This window comes from Hydractinia symbiolongicarpus, chromosome 1 (genome assembly GCF_029227915.1).
Source record: "Hydractinia symbiolongicarpus strain clone_291-10 chromosome 1, HSymV2.1, whole genome shotgun sequence".
Classification (NCBI taxonomy): Eukaryota; Metazoa; Cnidaria; class Hydrozoa; order Anthoathecata; family Hydractiniidae; genus Hydractinia; species Hydractinia symbiolongicarpus.
This window is the reverse complement of record NC_079875.1, coordinates 6,338,126-6,357,364: the sequence shown is the minus strand read 5'-3', so window position 1 is coordinate 6,357,364 and position 19,239 is coordinate 6,338,126. Positions and strand designations below refer to the sequence as shown.

General features: G+C 31.4%; 1 protein-coding gene across 2 annotated transcripts; it reads left to right on the top strand.

The window, feature by feature from the left end:
- Positions 1–1,864: 1,864 nt before the first annotated feature.
- LOC130634539 (tetraspanin-3-like) lies at positions 1,865–19,100 on the top strand. 2 transcript variants are annotated; one of them, XM_057444629.1, is made up of 6 exons: positions 1,865–2,053; positions 14,868–15,059; positions 15,152–15,226; positions 16,718–16,951; positions 17,560–17,643; positions 18,214–19,100. In XM_057444629.1, exons 1-6 carry the CDS (start codon positions 2,000–2,002, stop codon positions 18,301–18,303), a joined length of 729 nt encoding a protein of 242 aa, XP_057300612.1. In that variant the 5' UTR covers positions 1,865–1,999; the 3' UTR covers positions 18,304–19,100. The 2 variants fall into 2 exon arrangements, with proteins under 2 accessions (XP_057300612.1, XP_057300613.1); XM_057444630.1 differs by lacking the exon at positions 1,865–2,053 and adding an exon at positions 2,079–2,369.
- Positions 19,101–19,239: the final 139 nt, after the last annotated feature.

Sequence of the window (19,239 nt, the reverse complement as noted above, 5' to 3'; positions counted from 1 at the left end):
AAAGGCTTTTATTTTGTTTTTTGTAACCGTCAGCATACATGAGAATTGGGACCTGGGGATCCCGGGACTGTTGAGGGCGGGACCTAGAATGCATCTTATGATTTTAATGGGAATATTTTCATGACCAGAATAATATATCGTATGCATGATGACAAAAGGTTTACCCCATTATAGGTATATATATGACAATAAGAACAATAACTTCAATAGCGACATATCTCTCTCTACCTTTTATAAGGTGGCAAAATTATAAATAAAAGCATGAAAAGCTTTTTTGAATTTGTTTGACTTCATCTCAAACAAAAGATGAGTTTTTTTTCAATGTGATTTTACTTATCACCGGGAAATCGGAATAGTATTCAATTTTAATATCGTCGAATCAAAGAACCTTAGTTAACTAAGCCAAGTTTTTCTTAAAATTTTAACTCGAGATCATGCCTAATAATAACCAGAAGACCCAGCATAATTTTCCTTACCACCGGAAAATCGGAGTAGTTAAGGTTGGAAAAATTACGCTGGGTCTTAAACGATTTTTCTGCGGTCAGAAACGGGCTGCGCTTTTTGATTAGCTAATTCTATTGTTCTTTGCTTACGCGGTCAATATCGGGGAAAGCCCTTTTACTCCGAATACTCACCCTATCAAACATTATTAAACCATGAAGTTTTTGCAAGAGTAAGATGTGGCCAGGCTTGGTAAACAACTCACAGATAAATTTAAATGGCCTCCAAAGAGAAAAGCTTAGCTGCACAAGTAGCGAGACGAACACAGTGCGGTATAAAAGGGACAGGCGAACCCGTGGATTATTGCAGGGGCTAGTGTAATTACTCATTATACGACGTACTAATTATTAAATTTGTTGTTTATATTAACAACTCATTCAGACCATACATATATCTTCCTGGTGATAGAAAATACCAATGTCATCAGTGCAAAGATAAAAATGTTGTCAAAAAGAAAAGCATCACTCAGAGAGAGAAAAGAGACTTCTTACAGACCACTCTGGGATGTGTCAACAAGAAAGCTCACACAACCAACCAAAAAAAATGAATTGTCCTGTAGAGTTCCATGTGAAACAACTTTTGTCTTCCCAGAGTTCGCAATATGCAAAAATACTTCATGGCAAAGAAGCGCAACCTCTCTAAAAATATTAAGGCGTTTGAAGTTTACATCATCAAATTTCCAAAAGGTGCTTGCGATTTCGTTTTTTTTGTTGTTTTGACGGCATTGACGGCAGTACTCCCAGCAGAACACGAGGTTGTGGTTGAGAGCAGTAAAGAAGACGGCGAATGTTTCTTTACTAAGGAAGTATCCGGGAAAGGAGCACGATATATCCCCCAAGTTATTCTTAAGTTAAGTCGGCATGTCAAACAGCATTTAGTCAATCACTAACTTTGACAGTAACCATTACTCAGTCGGCTGTGGTGTATTTATCATTGCTTTTGCCGTCAATTTGGCGCGTGGATTAAAACCAGACGCTAGCGTCTTCAATTGAATGAATTTTCTCCGTTTCCAAAAGAAGAAATGAAAAGAGTAAAGATGAGCAGGGCTAAGGTTCTAAGTATAAACATATTTTGTGTTTGTCCACAAATAATGTACGAAGAAAATGAGAAAAACAATTTTATGGCTCAATGTTCCAACTGCGAAGAATGGTTCGTTGACTCTGAAAAAGTATTTTTTTTTACATGGCCGGGTTGTTAACAGAATATTTTTTTCTTTTGTGTTGTATTACATAAAGCAGTTTTTTAAAAACAAAACTTTTCGTGATAGTAAATGTACTTTGAGATTTACCACAAAAGTACGAAGAAGAATAGCACTCCCTCGGAGTTGTTTTATTTCCTACGGAATAAATTATATTGCAGATTTTGTGACCGCAATTTGGCTGATACGAACTAGCCACCACCAAACAGACGGAATACTGAGAGAAAAAACTTTGCTAAAGTTTGTTGCAGCAGGGGCTTGTAAAATCTATTTTTTCGTCGACACCTTGCTGTTATTATCATGGCAGAGAATTGTGGCAAAGGTTTCCTCTACTTGTATAACCTCATGCTATTGGTACGTTTTTTACGTTTTTAGAAACATTATGATTAATTGTTGTGCTTGGGGTGGATTGGCTTTTCAAGTTTGGCCTTCTTAGCTATGTTTTCTTCTTTTGGTTACAAATTTATATCCTTTTTGTTGCCTGATGTCAGTGGTACAAGGGAATGTTGGTGGTACAATTTTCAGTTGAGGGAAAAGATGGACGTTTCACAGTCAAACTCTCACAGAAGAAGCTTTGATCAAGCAAACAAAATTACAAGTATCTGAATACACCTTTCAATAATTTCGGAAAACTAACACTCCGTCGCAGCTCATGTTGCGATCAAAGGAGGTAAACATCACACTTTTATAAGAGTTTATTAAGGAGAAAACACTTTCTTTTGTGATAACATTTTTTGCCGCGTTTTGTTTTTGATGAAAATTATGCATAAGTTGTATCTTATTATTATTATTATTATTATTATTATTATTAACGCTTTCTGAAAATTTGAAAGAAATTGATGAAAGAAGGCTAAAAACTGGAGAAAACACGCTTTCATCTTTAACAAACTGTTATAAAAACAAGTTTTTTTGCCTTCTTTCTTGTGATATAGTAAAACGATGGAGAGCCGTAGGAACGCATGTACAATTGAATTATCGTAAAGGTGTATAAAAGTGAAGCTAAATTAGCAAAAACTACACAATATAACAGGTTTGATGTTGGAAAACAAAGATTCTATGAAATATGACAGCATGGTTTGTCTCAAATCATATTGACTACCCTGAAAAATAGGTTTAAAAGTATCACATGACATTTGCAAAACGGCCATGAATATAAATATAATGATCTATGCAGATGCAGATAGCTAATGTAAAGAAGTATATACTATTTAGCCTGATAAAATAGTATCAAGCTAAGTTAATTACATTGATTACCCAGAATATCTTGCTTTATTTTCACAGTTCAAATCTAGCTGGCAAAATTGTACAGATGACTTGCCAATGTTTTCAAAAGTTAAATTTTTTTTTTTGCACATGCGCAAGCATTTCTGTAGGCAGAAAATATAAACAACAGACCACAATATTTAAAGAAATCCACCCAAAAAAGAAATATTGGCTAAAATTAGTGAAATCTTTTAAGAAGAATTAGAAGTTAAAATTTATTCTTCTTAAAATATAGTTAAAATTTTCCAGTTCATCTTGGATCTTATGTTCTTATATATATGTTCGTACCGTCTTGTGTGTCCTGTGCCGTCTATTGTACTCGTCCAAGGGTGGCCTTATCCTCGTCTTAGCTTTTGCCATTAGGTAAGGTCTCCCTTCAAAAATAGTTTGTTTGTTTTTTCTCTTCATATTAAAATTTATTTAATTATTTGAACTGTACAGCTATTTTTGATTAATAAAATTATCTTATCTTATCTTATCTTATGCTATCCCAAAAAATCTTCTGTCTGCATTAATAACCATTTTGTCCTGTGTGAGTCCTGCTTTTTTACCTACGCAAAATTGCACACATGCCCATTGTTCTCAAAATGAAATCCAAACAAATACATCACGCGGAAAGTGGTCTATATGCTCATGCTTAAATTGTACCACTTCGGGACCCATTGTTCCAGGTCATCTGTGATACGTGGCTGGGATTTACCTATATTTTTATTTGTCTGTGTCGTCAATGTTTCATCTCCAAAATAAGCTGCAACAGGCAGTATTGCACTAAAGCGAAGTGTAAGGTAAATATATAATGACTTCTATTTAAAGTGGCAAAATTGTAGACATTTTTAAAACACACCCCACCTTCAAAAAAGTGACTTTATTTACAAAACTACTTAGTTTCCAAATTTCATTCGATGTTCTATAGAAATGTGATAGATGTATGTAAAAACTATTTTTTAATTATTTTCCACAAAGTCCACGTTTTTGATTGATTTTACTTTTTCTAAAAAGGCCATTTTTCAACTTAAAGAATCGTTAATTTTTTGAAAATAAAAAAAAATCGTTTTTATATAAACATGTTGGCTACAGCTTAGTAGCACTCTCCGTTGTAGATCTTCTGTAGTTTTGTAAAAGAGATTTGAAATAGAATAGATGGTATACGAAAAAACAACACTACGAAAAATATCACACCTTTCAGGCATACTCATAATGATGGTGATACTTTCACAATTCTGAGGCGATAAATATTCAGAAGGTTGTCCTTTTAAATTTTATTATTCGTTAAGACGTGACTGAGAATATCATAGAAATAGAACCTTCTAAGTTGTTTAACATTTTTCTGTGACTTGCAGAAACAGAACAGGATGGCATACATTTTTAGAAATGAAAGTGTTTTTTATTTCAGATGGTCATTTCTTTTCGGAAAGGAAATATATTTTATTTTTAAAAGTTATACTCAAGAGCATGATAAGTGTTAAACCATTCACTCTTAACTCTTATTCAATTTAAGGTGTTAAAACCGATCAGAAAAAAAAGTTAGTTATTTGGATAAAGTCAATATTCCCCTTCGAAAAATAAATAAATAAGTTTCACCATTGGGAAGATTGTCCTTTCTTTAGTATAGATGGCTAATAAAAAAATAATCGATTTTTTGATACAATAAATGTATACCGTCACCTTAATGGTTATAAAATTTTGTCATCCATTTATATCTCGGTAATCGCAGTGTGTATAATAAAATGAATTGCAGTAATATGGAGGAGATGGTTGCACCTGTCTTGTTAAATGTATTTTAAATTTAGTTTTTCGTAATTTTAGTGGCCACCTGTTGCTGGGAGGTAGCAAGGATTTAAAAAGAGAATTATCTCTGTACATTTAATTCTAACATTTTTTAATAATTTCACAATAAATCAATATTTAAGTCCTGTGCTCAAGGTTGTAAAATACATGCCAACAACATCTAGATATGATACCTGGCACACTGCTCTTCTAACAGAAGCAAATCATTTTAATTTGCTCAATGTGTTTGCAAAGATGTAAGTACATTTAAAAGCATAAGACTAAAAAAATGATCCTTTTGATTTTGTTACAGAGACATGTTGAAGGGTTTTAAAAGAGATACTTTGCACAGAAAATTGCAGGAAATCCATTTTTCCAGCAACAGAGCTGGATGATATCATGCTGATTCCTTCAATGTAATCAGAGAAATCGAAGACTAAAATATTGTACTTCTGATTAATAATTATCAGGAAAATTGTTAAAAATTGTTTAGATGTGACATTGGTTTTATTCTTTTCATGCTCTTTGTTATGGGATTCTTGAGGTTTTATTTTGATATCAATAGGTTTTTGTTATCTTTATTCCGTTATTCTGTTTTTTTTGTTTTGTTTTTGTCATTCTTATTGCTTTAAAATTTGTTTGTAAGTTTTCTACATTTTCTACCGGAGTGCTATTTAGGTGGTTTTCTTGACAGTAAATTATATTAAATTAGCAATAAAATGCAATTATTTCTTTAAAAAAATTTTGTATTGTTTACATCTGAATTTGTTGGATATTTGTCTGAAAAAAAATATGTACTGCTTTGTGTGCCTCCAGGAGTATATATTTTTAATAAGGGATCGTCTCCGAGATCGTTTCAAAAAAAATCGTTTCAAATCGTTTCATTTTTCAATTAGCATAGCATGTGATACGAATTTGAAACGATTTTAAAGTAATGTTTAATTTTTTGAAATCCTTTCAGATCGTATGAAAATCGTTTCACTATTTTGTAAATCGTTTCATTAAAAAATAAAATCGTTTCATAATCGTTTCAAGATTGTTTTATTATATTCTTGAAATCGTTTCACATAACCATAATTCGTTTCAAAATCGTATCATTATGATCGTTTCAGTATATTTATTTTAGATCTTTTCAAAATCGTTTCAAGGTGTTTGTTTTACATTCTTTTAACATAAAAGAAATTATTAATTTAATTAATTTAATAAAGATCTCTCCATAAAACCTACGCGCTGTCACATAGGTAAATTTCTACATCGTAAAAAATCGCGTATATAAAAACATTATTTATAAAGATTTGCTTTTGGAAATTGTTTCAGCATATTTATTTGAGATCGTTTCAGGATGTTTGATTTAAATTTTTTTTTACATAAGAAGAATAAAAGCAATAATTATTAATAGAACTCATTACGTTAGGGCATCATTAGGTTGTATATCGCAGAAGTCGCCGGTGACATGCTTCGAAAATGCTTGTCAGCAGCACAGTTTAACATGAAGCAAAACTGTAAAGGAGACTCAATTGTTAGAGTCTTCGCAGAACATCTCTTCTCACAAAACCGAGGGCAGGGCTGACTTATTGCCTGCTGTGTCGTGTGGAAGAAAGAACTTCCGGACTTCTTTTTAATACGATATACAATTTTTTCGATTATTATTACGAATCGAATGGTACCACAGTATTTCAGTAGCCTGAGTGATTTTAGTTAGTGATAATGGCTTAACTTACTAAAAATAGATTTTTTTTCTCTGTAAACACCAGCTGTTCATTGACGTCATACCGATTGTGAGTAAAATTGTACCTGTACCTGTACATGAAATTGTTTATTTTTCTTCATTCTTTTATGATATTCTTTTTCTTCTTTTTTCTGCCTTCGCAAGATTTTCTGATTTTACACTTTTTTATAAGAAAAGTGTTTTTTCGTTTCAGCCTTCAGTTTTTTTAACTTTTTGATTATTTAACCCATTCTCAGCCTCGATGTTCTTATAAAATATATTATTATATAAAAATGAAGTGTGTAATCCAGTAAATTTCCTAAAAACCGATTCTTATATAAAAGATGTACATCTTCTTAATGTAATATGCAATTTAAACCACACATTTGTTCAGCCTCGTTTACAAAATTATCTTTTTCATAGAACGCTAGGAAAAAGGGATAGGGGTAATCAAAAACATGAACTATACATTTTCTGTAATATTTTTTCAATCATGTAAAATTTACTCAAAATCGAATTAAAAATGTCTATAAACTTTATAAAAATATATATTTGAAAATTTACTGTATAAACTAAAAACCCTAATGTTTCATAAGACGCATATGACGCGTCTTATCAGCTGCAGAAAAAAAAGCATATGAACAATCATGATGATTGCACAATCCATGTTGTGTTGGATTAAATATCTCCTTGGTTTTGCACCGATAATTTTGTGCCAGCAACATGTCTACAAATGTTTTGTAGTGTCCATTATGAATATCACTCACTTCAGGGCAGGGGCATGTTCCTCCAAATTTTTCTGTTATGCTCATGAAGTTGTTGAATCTTGGTGAGATTGGCAATGCTGGCAGTCTTTTGATGAGCACCTGAAAAACTCTAGCTGGTATCCTTTTCGATTAGCGTGTTTCACGAAAAATTGATGCACTAATTGTAGTTCTGACAACTCTGGTTGCTCACGAATTTTTTTGGCGGAAGCATCTGCGAAGGTCTTGAGGAGACTGTGCGTTGTTTTGATATGCGGTAATAAGTCATTATCGCTGAGAACGGTTTCTGCTACAATTTCAAACCCAGCATAAGTTTTTTGATGCCAGAATTTAGCACACTCTATTGTCGCATTGTCTAAAACTTTAGCCCAGTTTTTTTTATCACTCACCGCAGGCACAACTCCTTCAATGTTATCCGATAAAGTTACGCCAATGATTTGTTTAGTCAAATACGACCAACTCCTTTCGATCGGATTAAACCTTGAATGCCCAGGTGCATAGCATTGCACGATCAGCGAATCCAACTTGGAATTCTGCCACAGAAAACCCAACAACATAAAATTTATTATTCCTTTCACTGACCAATCAGGTCCGCCATCGGCAATTAATACAACATTAAAAACATTTTTAAAACGTTTCTCAAGTTTGATAAGTTCCATCAAATGATTTACGTGCATTATGTTTGTACTTTCTACTAACCGCGACGGAAAAAGTTTTACAGTTAAATTTCCATTTCTTGGCCATTTAATTTTTTTTCTTTTGAGTTTGTCTTCACATATTTCCGCTTTGCTGTTGATAAAATTTGTCACTGTGTCTCCTTCAGACAATGACCGTTTTCTTGTTTTTTGAAACAAAGGTTTAGGAATGGAAAATGATCGACTCCTCTTTAACTTTGTCCGGAGTACTTGATAACCAGCAGGTACCAGTTTGCAATTCACATGTGGGAAATCATGATCATCAAAATTTGGGGCGTCCTTTTTTAAATAAAAAGTTCGATGTCTGCTACGACGGCTGGTTGCCGTGATCCCAACCTCCACCTTGTTTTTGTTGTCTACTGACAAACAAAGCGATTTCCATACGATTTCCATCGTATGGAAATCGTTTCAATTCGTATCAAAACTGAAACGATCTTAGAGACGATCCCTAAAATAATGGTAATCCAAATATTTTCAAGCCATTGAACAATTGAAAATATTATGTTTCTTACAATTTGGTTAGTCTTTTTTTTGGATGTACAAAACTAGATATATTTTTAATACATCCACTTTGGGATATAATTTGACTTTTTACAGTCTAAAATTGGCAGAATAGGTTCATTAACGACCAGTTTCTTTTGTTTTCTTTGGAATGTTCAAATCTTTAAAATGCTCAAATCAAATTGGGTGAGTGAACTGTATCAGAATGAGACCAGCTATCTTTTTACTTTGAGTACGATTTGCTACATGATAGACAGTCTTTTTTTTTAAAAATTCTTCTTCCACAAAAACTGTCATTCTTATTGAGCTTCACCAACAAAACGATTGTTTTGTGCTTATTGACCCTTAAAAGGCTTTTTGATTTGATGCTGTTGATAATACCATCATATTGTTAAAAAACTAGGTTGTTTAGGGATTAATAATGCATTTGACTGGTACCAGTCCTACTTAAAGGGCCGAATTCAGCTGGATCAACACAGGATCAGATCTGCTTCATAAATAGGTTTCTGAGGTACTACAGAGATCTGTGTTTAAATGCCTTTTTTGTTTGTATTTTGATAATTTAAATCTGTCATCAAAACATTTGTAAAAGTTTATTTTATTTAAATTGTATATCCTCATTAAATTATGCATAGTGAAAAGCATTTATATCTTTTTATGTTGCTTGTGTTTTTCTTTATGAGAATAGTTAGGATAAAATAAACAGACATCCTGCCAATCCTTTTGCCAGCTTCTTTTTGCACTACTAATTGTCCAGAAATTGGCCTTTGACATCCAAATCAAGATTGATTTTATGTGACTAAAACACAAACACTTTCTTGTGTCGTTCATGTTCTTTGGCTCTCTATCCGCACTCTAGTCATCAGAGCTCCCTAAGATAAACCCTTTTATTGGACAAGAATGCTGTGACCGAATGCCATCGCATTATTAATGCCCCAAGTAATACATATAAGAAATGATATCCATACTGATAAACGATGACCTAATTGGAAAACATAAGGTGGAATTGTAATATATTATTTTTCATGAGCATAAAACAACTTAACACTACTTAATCCTGTGCCCAAGGCTCTTTATACTTAAGATATGATAATCATTCCTTCCTTTAACAGAAAAAAGTCCAGTTTGGTACAGGTGAGAGCCACTTAATACTGCCTTACAAAGAAGAAGCAACTTGACGTCTGTGATTAGTCAAATTTTAAAGTTTTACAATAGCATTAAAAAAAACATACATTAAATTAATCAGCTGGAGTTGGCACACATTTTCGCAAGAAATGCAAAAGAGATCAGCAACGTAAAATTAACAGCTATCGTAAATGCTTTTGTCTAAACATGCAAAACTTCTAAAATGTTGTTTTGGAGTTTCCACGCATTGGCATTTCTGGTGTGGGCCATTTAGATTTCAAGTTTTTTAAATTTTAGAAATATGTCTTTTAAAAGCAATGAAAAAGTTAAAAATATGCTTATAGCATTAAGAAAAAGAGAAACTCCCATGGAACAATCCATAAATCTGCTAGTCCTTAGATTTCCCTTGTACATATTCTCTTAGGAGTCCAAAATAAGGTTGCACCCAACCATTTGTAACACAGATACAGAACCTGAGGGATAAAATAATGTTGGACTTATATTATAGGGTTTAAAAAGTGCTTAACAAAATTTTTAAAAAGCTTTTTTTGTTCTCATGTTATTCACGTTTAATGAATTTATGCTGCATAAATGATGATGTCATATATTATATCCAATTTTGACATTTTCTTTCATTAGTAAACTTTAGACTTGTTATGGGATGTGCATTCAACACTTATCAATGCTTAGGTATTATATAGGTGAATTGAGTAACATTTTTTTGCAGGTCTTTTAATTTTTTGCTGATGACCCCAAATCTTAGGATCAGCATGTCAATTTGTAAACAAGTTTTGTGCATAAACATATAGGGCCTATACAAGCTTACCCAGAAAATTTTATTGCAAGCTAAGTTCCCTTTAAGTCCAGGTAAAGATGCTGCAAAGCATGATAGTTCATACCTGAGCATGTTGAACTTGTTTAATAAAAGAAGTAAGAATAGGACCTGTGTTTAAAGTTCTTACAAAATTAATATGTCCTATCCATATTAACAAGGATCAGTTATTAACTAATTGAATCTATGAGTTGTTTTACTTTTTCATTTGTTTTGACATTCTTTAGTTGAATATCCGCGCTCGAAGGCATAGGAAATTCAACGTTTTTTCCTTTTCGGAGCATTTTTTGAGAAAAAATCGACCCTGGGATTTCACGTTCCTCTGAGAGGAGGATAGTATTGGTATAACTGACTAACTAACTAACCTTGTCCCAAATGGTCAATTGCAACGTCACAGATTTAAACTTCGTACCCAAGCTCCCTAAGTACTGTAAGTAATTTTGATTTTTGTCACCTAAATGTCATTTTAGGCCAAAATTGGTCCAAAAATTAAAACAAATTTAATTACAACAAAAATTGGCAAAGTTAACAAAAAAAGTATGCTGAACATAATGGTGACATCAAAATTTTGATTTTTGTCACCTAAATGCCATTTTAGGCCAAAATTGGTATAAAAATTCAAACCACTTCATTTTTGGCCAAATTTGGCACAGTTAACAAATAAAGTATGCTGAAAATGATGATGATACAAAAGTTTGATCTTTTGTCACCTAAATGTCATTTCAGGCCAAAATTGGTCCAAAAATTAAAACTACTTTATTTTCAACAAAAAATGGCACAGTTAGTAAAAAAAGTATGCTGAAAATGATGGTTAAATCAAAATTTTGATTTTTTGTCAACTAAATGCCGTTTAAGACCATAAACGTTTCAATCGCAAGACTTTCAACCATACATGATAGGCTGTATTTTTTGTTAGCAATTTCTTTTAAAATGCGAGTTTATTATGACACGTTTCGTTTTGTTTGCGTTTGTTGTAAGATATAATGTCATTTGTGTGCTTATCTTCAGAGCTTCATGCACCAAACCCCTTCGAATGTTTGGCACGATAACACAACGAACAACATTAAAAAATTTTATTTTTAAACTCTGTAAACATGTTGATATTTATCTTCTTTCTTTAAACAATAAAATGAATATAACCTAAAAATAAAAAATAAATAGTTTAAATACAGCCGTTTTTAATGTTTACAACAATATGCTTTCTTTACAAAAGAAACAGTCCTTAAAGTTAAAAAAAAAATCATAGAAATATCAGACATCAAATCCAATATAAAAATTTAGGAAATATCAAAAACTAACTGTTATACGATCAAATGTTATTGATTTTAATTCAATTACTTTTACAGATAGAAAATTATTGTTTATTAAATATGTTGTGATTTCTTTTCATAAAAGTATCTTCCTGATCATTTATAACTGATTGTTAAACATTTAACAATTTCTTCTAAATAATTCAAAACATCTGTGGTAGTAAGAACTGCGTGGGTGACATATTTTTGTTAATATACATAAGTTTTAAACATATTTACAAACAGTGTATTAGAGATAATTGTTATTGATTGTGTGAGTAAAAAAACAATGTGTGTTGCAAATCATTTCTGTCGGTTTTGTTTGGCACCTTATTTCTGTAAGCATATTTGACATTTTTGGCAGGTTTTTCTTTACAAAGAATAATTTATTACATGAAATTCAACTTCAGTTTTACTATGCACATGCATAATTAATTTCGTATAAACTGAAAGAAGAATAAGTCAAATTTCAAGTATTCAAGAAAGTGTTACTCTATGGTAAATGTTTTAAAATTATTTTGCTGCAAAAGTTGTTCGTATTATTAGAAGAATGGTATTTATCTTTTTTATTGCTTTATTATTTGTTGTTTGTTTTAATTTCTAAGTGCATACATTTATGTCAGAAAAAAGACATAGTTAAGTGACTATTGAGTTATCACTACATTTCATTCATTTGTACAAGATTTTGCAAACAAGTACTGAAAAAAGCAGGGAATTTAAAAAAACAAACATACCAATGACTGGCAAGCATTCTGCCACCGTGTGTGTTGGATTAGCTACATCTTCGCTTGTTCCTTTTATACGTTGCGTGCCTCTCACTACTTGCGGTACCATTTTTCGGACATGCAGACAGACGTATACTGGTATTATAATATATATTATTCTTTAATTAAGTGTTCTTTGCAGGGACACAAGAATGAGGCTTCGCTTCAGGGTGTAATTTAAAAATGTTGCTTAGGTATTTTTGAAATCTTATTCCTTTATAACTTGTATAATAAACTAGGAAATTTGGAACAAATTTCAATTGGAAAAGAGCTGTTTAATGGCTACTGAGAATACTGGATAACACCCTCCACTTGTGCAAAAAACAACAATATAATGGCAACCTATTTTTGTACTTGACAGTGTAGTTGTAAAAGCAAAAATTATCTTTCACTATGCATTTGAAATTTAAGTTTAGCGTTGCCACTAATATCCATAAACCCTAAATGACAAAAGAGGTTAGAATCCATTTTTCATTAGAAGGTGTTTCATACTAATTAACAGTCAAATTCACGGGGTGGGTTGTTTCATTGTTCCTAAGATTTCATAATAAATTTAAAAACCTTCTGTGACTTAGTTTCAAATTTGCTTCCCTCTTTTTAAATTTTTAATGCAGCCTGAAACCGCGAATTTGTAGCTATGTGGTCTCCATGTACTGTTTAAATAATAAACAATTCGTGAAGCAAAACATGATATTAATAAAAAATCTGTTATTATTTAAGGAAAATGAAAGTTCGTCTTGTATGTTTGCATAATTAATCTCATAGCAATTTTGTTTGTCATCTATGATTTTTCGCTATGCCAACTGTAATGTCTTTTGGTTGCCATGTCAACATGTCAGTAACCTATAATTGATTAATTTTATGTATACCGAGGGGAGCAACTAGAAAACACAGTGATGCATTAATTTTTAATTTAATGATTTTTTATATACCTATCATTTAATATTTTTCTGTATATAGTTTTAATTTTTTTTTAAACAATACAGGTTGACCACAAATCCTGGAATAATATATATATTTTTTTAATATTTTAAATATTATTAATATTTCTTTTTATTTTTAATGTCAATATATATGGTCCTATAACCACAAAATATTATCTTTAACTCAACTTGCTGCTTTTCTACCTGATAATGTTTTAAAAGAAGTACCAAGCCAAAAGATAGTTATCCTATTCCAACCAAATAAAGAATTTTCAGGTTGGATGAAGGAGGTCTGTCTTGTGCATAATAAAAGCAATAAATCATAACAGATTTAACATAATAAGATAAAAATTATTGATTTTTGAAGATAATTTAAAACTAAATAAGTAAAATTTATCTTAAATTAAACAAATGTAAAAAGTTATAATTATAATTGGGAAATCTTAGTTATTCAATTATCACAGTATGTTATTGAACATCATTTTGATTATTTATCGATATTTTTCAAGAATTGTGTGTGTATAACAATAACTTCTTTAAATGGTCGAACTGTCTTGTGCAAAAAAATTTCGGCTCAATGTTGTGAAATCGTACATCAGTTCATCTTAGTGTTGGTTCAGATTATTGCAGGTGTCACTTGTCTTTGAGGAGTGACAATTCTAGTTTTGCCATAAATTTTCAAATAGGTTGTACAAAGTAAGCAAGAAAGGTTTTAGCTAGATAAAAGTAACATACAATTCCTGCTAAAGATTGTTCCCAGGCCTCTTTTAAGGTGACTCAGCTAAACCTTTTGTGTACCTTTGCTTCTTTGTAAGTTTATCAGAAGTCGTCCTCTTTTTTTGTTTATTCACAGTTTCGGCTGTTTAGGTTAATGAATTAGTTGAAAAAGGAGAATTAAATAACATTATTTTTATATGCAATTGAAATTTCAAATTTAGACTTCAGGATGCTTATGAAGAGTACTTTTTCAGGCTCAATAATACATGCTTATTTGAAAAAAATATTGCATTGGAATTTTGAACATCAGTAATTTCAACTTAAATCTCACTACATACTGGTTAATTCAAACATAAAGAATAAAAAAAAACTGCTCACAAACAAAAAACAAAGATTCTTCACAACATTTTCTTAGGCTTCACATAATGCTAAGCATATGCTTAAGAAGTACCAAATTTAAACTTACAGTTGCTTATAAATGCCACGCTTATAAAAAAAACATGTATGTTCTATATTAAGAGTGGCAACACTCTTAATTTTAAAACTCTAATTTAGAGTGGGGGCTTATTTATTTAATTCAGGCTATATATTTTGAAATAGGGGTTATCTGAAAAAATTGCCTTAATTGATTTATATACCGTATGGTTCGGGGATCAGTAGCTCAGTCAGTAGAGCATTTGAGTTTTGCCCAATAGGTTGTGAGTTAAACCCCAATATTAGGTCACCTTCTAGTAGGGTAAAAAATTGCGTAGGTTTTTGTAGCTCTAATGGGAAGAAAAGTTGTACTTAAATTGTCTAATGATGTATTTTTTCATTATAGGGGATTTCTGGTGTGTTAATGTATTTAGCAGTGCTGTATGTGAGAAAGTGGGGTGATTATTCAACATTAGCAGCAAACACGTACTCAATAGTTCCGGCTGGCATTCTGTTCATTTGTGGTATAATCATATTGATCACTGGAATTGTTGGTTTATGTGGTGGATGCAATGAGAATCGCTGCACTATTGGAGTGGTATGTAGTGACTTGCATTTTACAACAAATTTTCATGCATTAAAGTTGTAAAGCGCTGAGTTTAATTTGAGGTTTTCATTCTGTTTTTTTAGTTCTTGTCATTGCTGTTCTTGATGCTTTCTTTGGAAATTGTGGCAGGGACTATTACGTATATGAAGAAAAATGATGTAAGCTTACTCCTTCCTATTTTTTTTTAAAACACACAAGATGTAAAATAATCATAAAATCAGTTTCTAAGATGATTTCTAAGATGAAGTTCTCACAACCAACTGAGTGCCTCCCGTTTTGTGTATTGGAAAAATAAATTATAAACTTAAAATTGTTTCATGGGGTAAGCTGAAACAATCCTGTTTTTACCTTTAAAAGAACAACAACAACAAACTTTAAAAAAAAAACAAATAATTAGGTATATAATCACACAACGCTTTTAAATCCTATTGTGCATAAGGAATTAGAAAAGTCTTTTTCTATTTAAAATATCCATAACAAAAGAAAAAGATTTATCTAAAAGGATTCAGTAAAGCTGAGCAATATATGCTTTACATATGCTTAAAAAATTCCCTTATGTGAGCCTAAATATACTTATAAGCGTTATACTTGTAAAAAAACGTATGAAGTAATACAAAAGACGTTGCATTGTGTACAAAATGATAAACTAACAAATGCCAATTATACTGGGTATAAGGGAGATAGTGTAAATCTTCACTTAGACTATGCTTTTGTTTTTATTTTTTCTGTTTGAGGTCATAAATTTCTACTTAAACTTTTTTTAAAACAAAATAAAACTCATGCCAAGTACATTTTGAGGAATAGTTTTTGTCCAATAAGAGAATTTGATAATAAATTCAGAGTGACCACATCTCCTAAAATCTCCAAAATAACCTGAAAAATTGAAGACACTCTAATAATATCCAAAATAACCTGAAAAATTGAAGACACTCTAATAATATCCAAAATAACCTGAAAAATTGAAGACACTCTAATAATATCCAAAATAACCTGAAAAATTGAAGACACTCTAATAATATTCAAAATAACCTGAAAAATGTGGACCCAAAATACAGATTCTTGTTTTTTCAAATAAGACCTTATAAACTGATAAATTTTAATGACAAAGTTACTGCAATTTGAAACAAACAGCCTTTCTGGAATTTAATAAAGGAAATACTTATTATTAGTAATTCTATATTTCGTCCTAAACTTAGTTTTTTTAAACTTTTTAGTATTTTCCCCTAAATATTGATCCAAATTCCCCGAATTTTGGCAAAGTCTCCTACTTCTTTTTGTTTTTCAGTGTGTTGAAGTATGATTTAAAACCTACTAAATTGTCTTAAAATCTTCTAAAATTATGAAATTTTAAATCTGTGGCTACAATGAGAATTCATAAACTTGTCAATGTGAGCCACATCGCTTCACCTCTTAATGTACTGAGTTTTCAGTCACGAAAAAAAACTGCTCTGCTTTGTAATTTTGTTTTTTGTTTCTTCTTCTGTTAATATACTTATTCACAACTTTTTCAGTCGTTAAAATATTCTGGAAATTACATTTACTTAGACCTGGAAAACCTGGAATATTCAGGAAATTACATTCACTAGACCTGGAAAAACTGTCAATAATTAGGAAAAACCTCTGTTAGTTAAACATGTGATCTGTCTTAGATTGAAAAGGAACTGGAAACTAACTTATGGAAGGCGTTCAATCAATACTACGATGAGCACTCCTCCACACGTGATTTATTCGATAAAATGCAAAGAAATTTGAAATGTTGTGGTGTAACGAACGTATCAAATTGGAAGAACGTATCGCAATCGCATCAACATCACATACCAGAGAGTTGTTGTGCTCATCAGGGGTATTCCTGTTACAATCAGCCTGATAATCTGTACAAAGAAGTAAGTGTGACCACACCTTTTTGTTATTCTTTTTGCGATAAACATTTAAGGCATACATTTCCATGTTTTCGTGTTGACTTCTCACAGTTCATATGTGGCCTACATTACTATTATATTTATTTAGTTATTTTTGTTCTACGGCTCCTTTTTTGTCGCTGTTGTTACTACCGAGACTAATGAAGCACGCCAGTTAACATAAATAATTATTAACAACGTTAGCATTTTTTTTCACAATGAACTAAAGCAAATGCTCCCCCGTAGAGTACTACTAAATCAGTAATACACCGCAGAACTTCATTCTGAAACGGCTGGTTTATTAGTTTTGAAATATCCTATAACTAACCCGTATACGTTTGTCACGCAAAATGGTACCGTAAATAGCGAGACGCCCGCAACGCAGTATAAAAAGGACGGGGTATCTCGTAGATTTTTTTCACGGAACACCGGCTAGTCTGTGAAAATACATCGGTTGCTTAAATTTCCTACCTACCAGAATGCGCATGTATTTGTTGGAACGTTGTGTACTTTCATAACACACATTCTTACACCCGCTTTGTTTAATAAGTTTTTATGATTAGTTTTATTTTTTAATATATGTATTTTTTCAGGGATGTTACGACCAATTGATTGATACGTTTAACAAGAACCTTCGTTACATAATGGGTGTTGTGATAGGTTTCGCCGTCTTCCAAGTAAGTCTCCTTTATTATTTTTTCATATATCATATGAAAATGAAAAAATGAAATTAGTTCAGTGGGTGGCCTGTGATCTTAGGAACCTGAGGACCTAGAAAAATCAGGAAATTTCAGAATTTATAAAAAGTGAATTTAGTAAATTTTTCAGAAATCAAAATGATTATTTTGTTTATGAAACTCAGTCATCAGCTATCTGAGTACAAATAAAATGCGCCTTAAAATGTTTTTAGCTCCAAAAAGTTTAGGTAGAGAAGTCAGGAAATGACACTGAATAGCTGACCGGTTCTTGGTAATAACGTTTTTTGTGGGATAACAAGAAAATATTTCTAACCGCACCCCAATCTTGTATTTTTTAAGTAACTTTTTTATTTTGCTAACCCTCCCCCTCTTATTTTATATATTATAAACCTATTTATAAACCTATTCCACATTCGAAACCGGAATGTAATTCAAAGTATAGATAAATTTGTTACTTAGGATTCAAGATTTAAATCATGTATAACGAATATTGTTTCCTATGTTTCTTTGAGCATTTTTATTGATTAAGAACTGTATTTTTTATTTTAGCTCATGGGTATAATTTTGTGTGTATATCTCCTTGTTGTGTTGAAAAAGACCAGCTACATGCGAATGTTGGATATTGCGCAAAAGACTTGAGTTTCATGAATGATAAAATAGTAGACATATATATACAACTAGCTGATTGCCCATGGATAAACTAGTCGATGGCCCGTGGATAAACTAGTCGGTTTGATTTTGATATTTTCGCAAGCGTTGAAGTTACTATCGATACTAAGTCATGCTTAATGTGTGGTGCTGTTTTAGTGTCCATAGATACGAGTGGGGCTGCGGACAGTTTTTTTGACAAGTAGTCTATAATTTGACCAAATGAGTCAAGAATTTCGATAATTGGGAGAATTTGGCGATCCCAATCAAAACATGATGTTAGGACTTCATAGAAAATGCTGAAATTCTTTCCCGTCTATTTTGATAATATGAATGTTTACACAGACTAAAAATATAGAAATAGAGAAAGGGTTTATCACGTTTGTTAAGGCAATTTTCTGATATTCAATCGAAATCTTCTGTCCAATTATAGACGTTAAATTATAAACTGAAAATATTTTTTTTCATGTGTTTAATTACCGGAAATAAAATTAACTTCACTTTAAGAACATGGGCCTAGTTACTGAAGTTGTGGGTACTTTTACCTTAAGAAATTTTACCACAAGCTGTGTTAGATTGTTGCTAAATGACTTAAATATGGTAAATATATAAATATAGTGCATCTACTAAGAAATAAGAGGTATGTTTGCTTCTTCGATAGAAAAGGTAAACTGTGAACTGTAAATCTAAACTTTCTCTTCTACTGTAGATTTTGCTAGTATTCTGTAATTAATAAAATGTAAATATTCTTTTGTTATTGCATTGATGAAAATTTGTTTTGAGATTAATACCTCGTTTTGTTTGTTACAGCGATGAGGAATATATAGTTCAGAGTATACAAGAAAAACCTAGGGAAGTCATTAACATACTGAGGTTAAATTCTTGATAGTTTTTAGAATAGTAACTAGAGATTCCGATTTCATAAAG

What these genes read in the sequence shown, in the direction of transcription:
- LOC130634539 (XM_057444629.1), top strand. Translation starts at nt 2,000, where the DNA reads ATGGCAGAGAATTGTGGCAAAGGTTTCCTCTACTTGTATAACCTCATG. An exon ending in CTGATAATCTGTACAAAGAA is followed by an intron (nt 16,952 to 17,559) that starts GTAAGTGTGACC and finishes GTATTTTTTCAG; the next exon opens with GGATGTTACGACCAATTGAT. An exon ending in TAGGTTTCGCCGTCTTCCAA is followed by an intron (nt 17,644 to 18,213) that starts GTAAGTCTCCTT and finishes TTTTTATTTTAG; the next exon opens with CTCATGGGTATAATTTTGTG.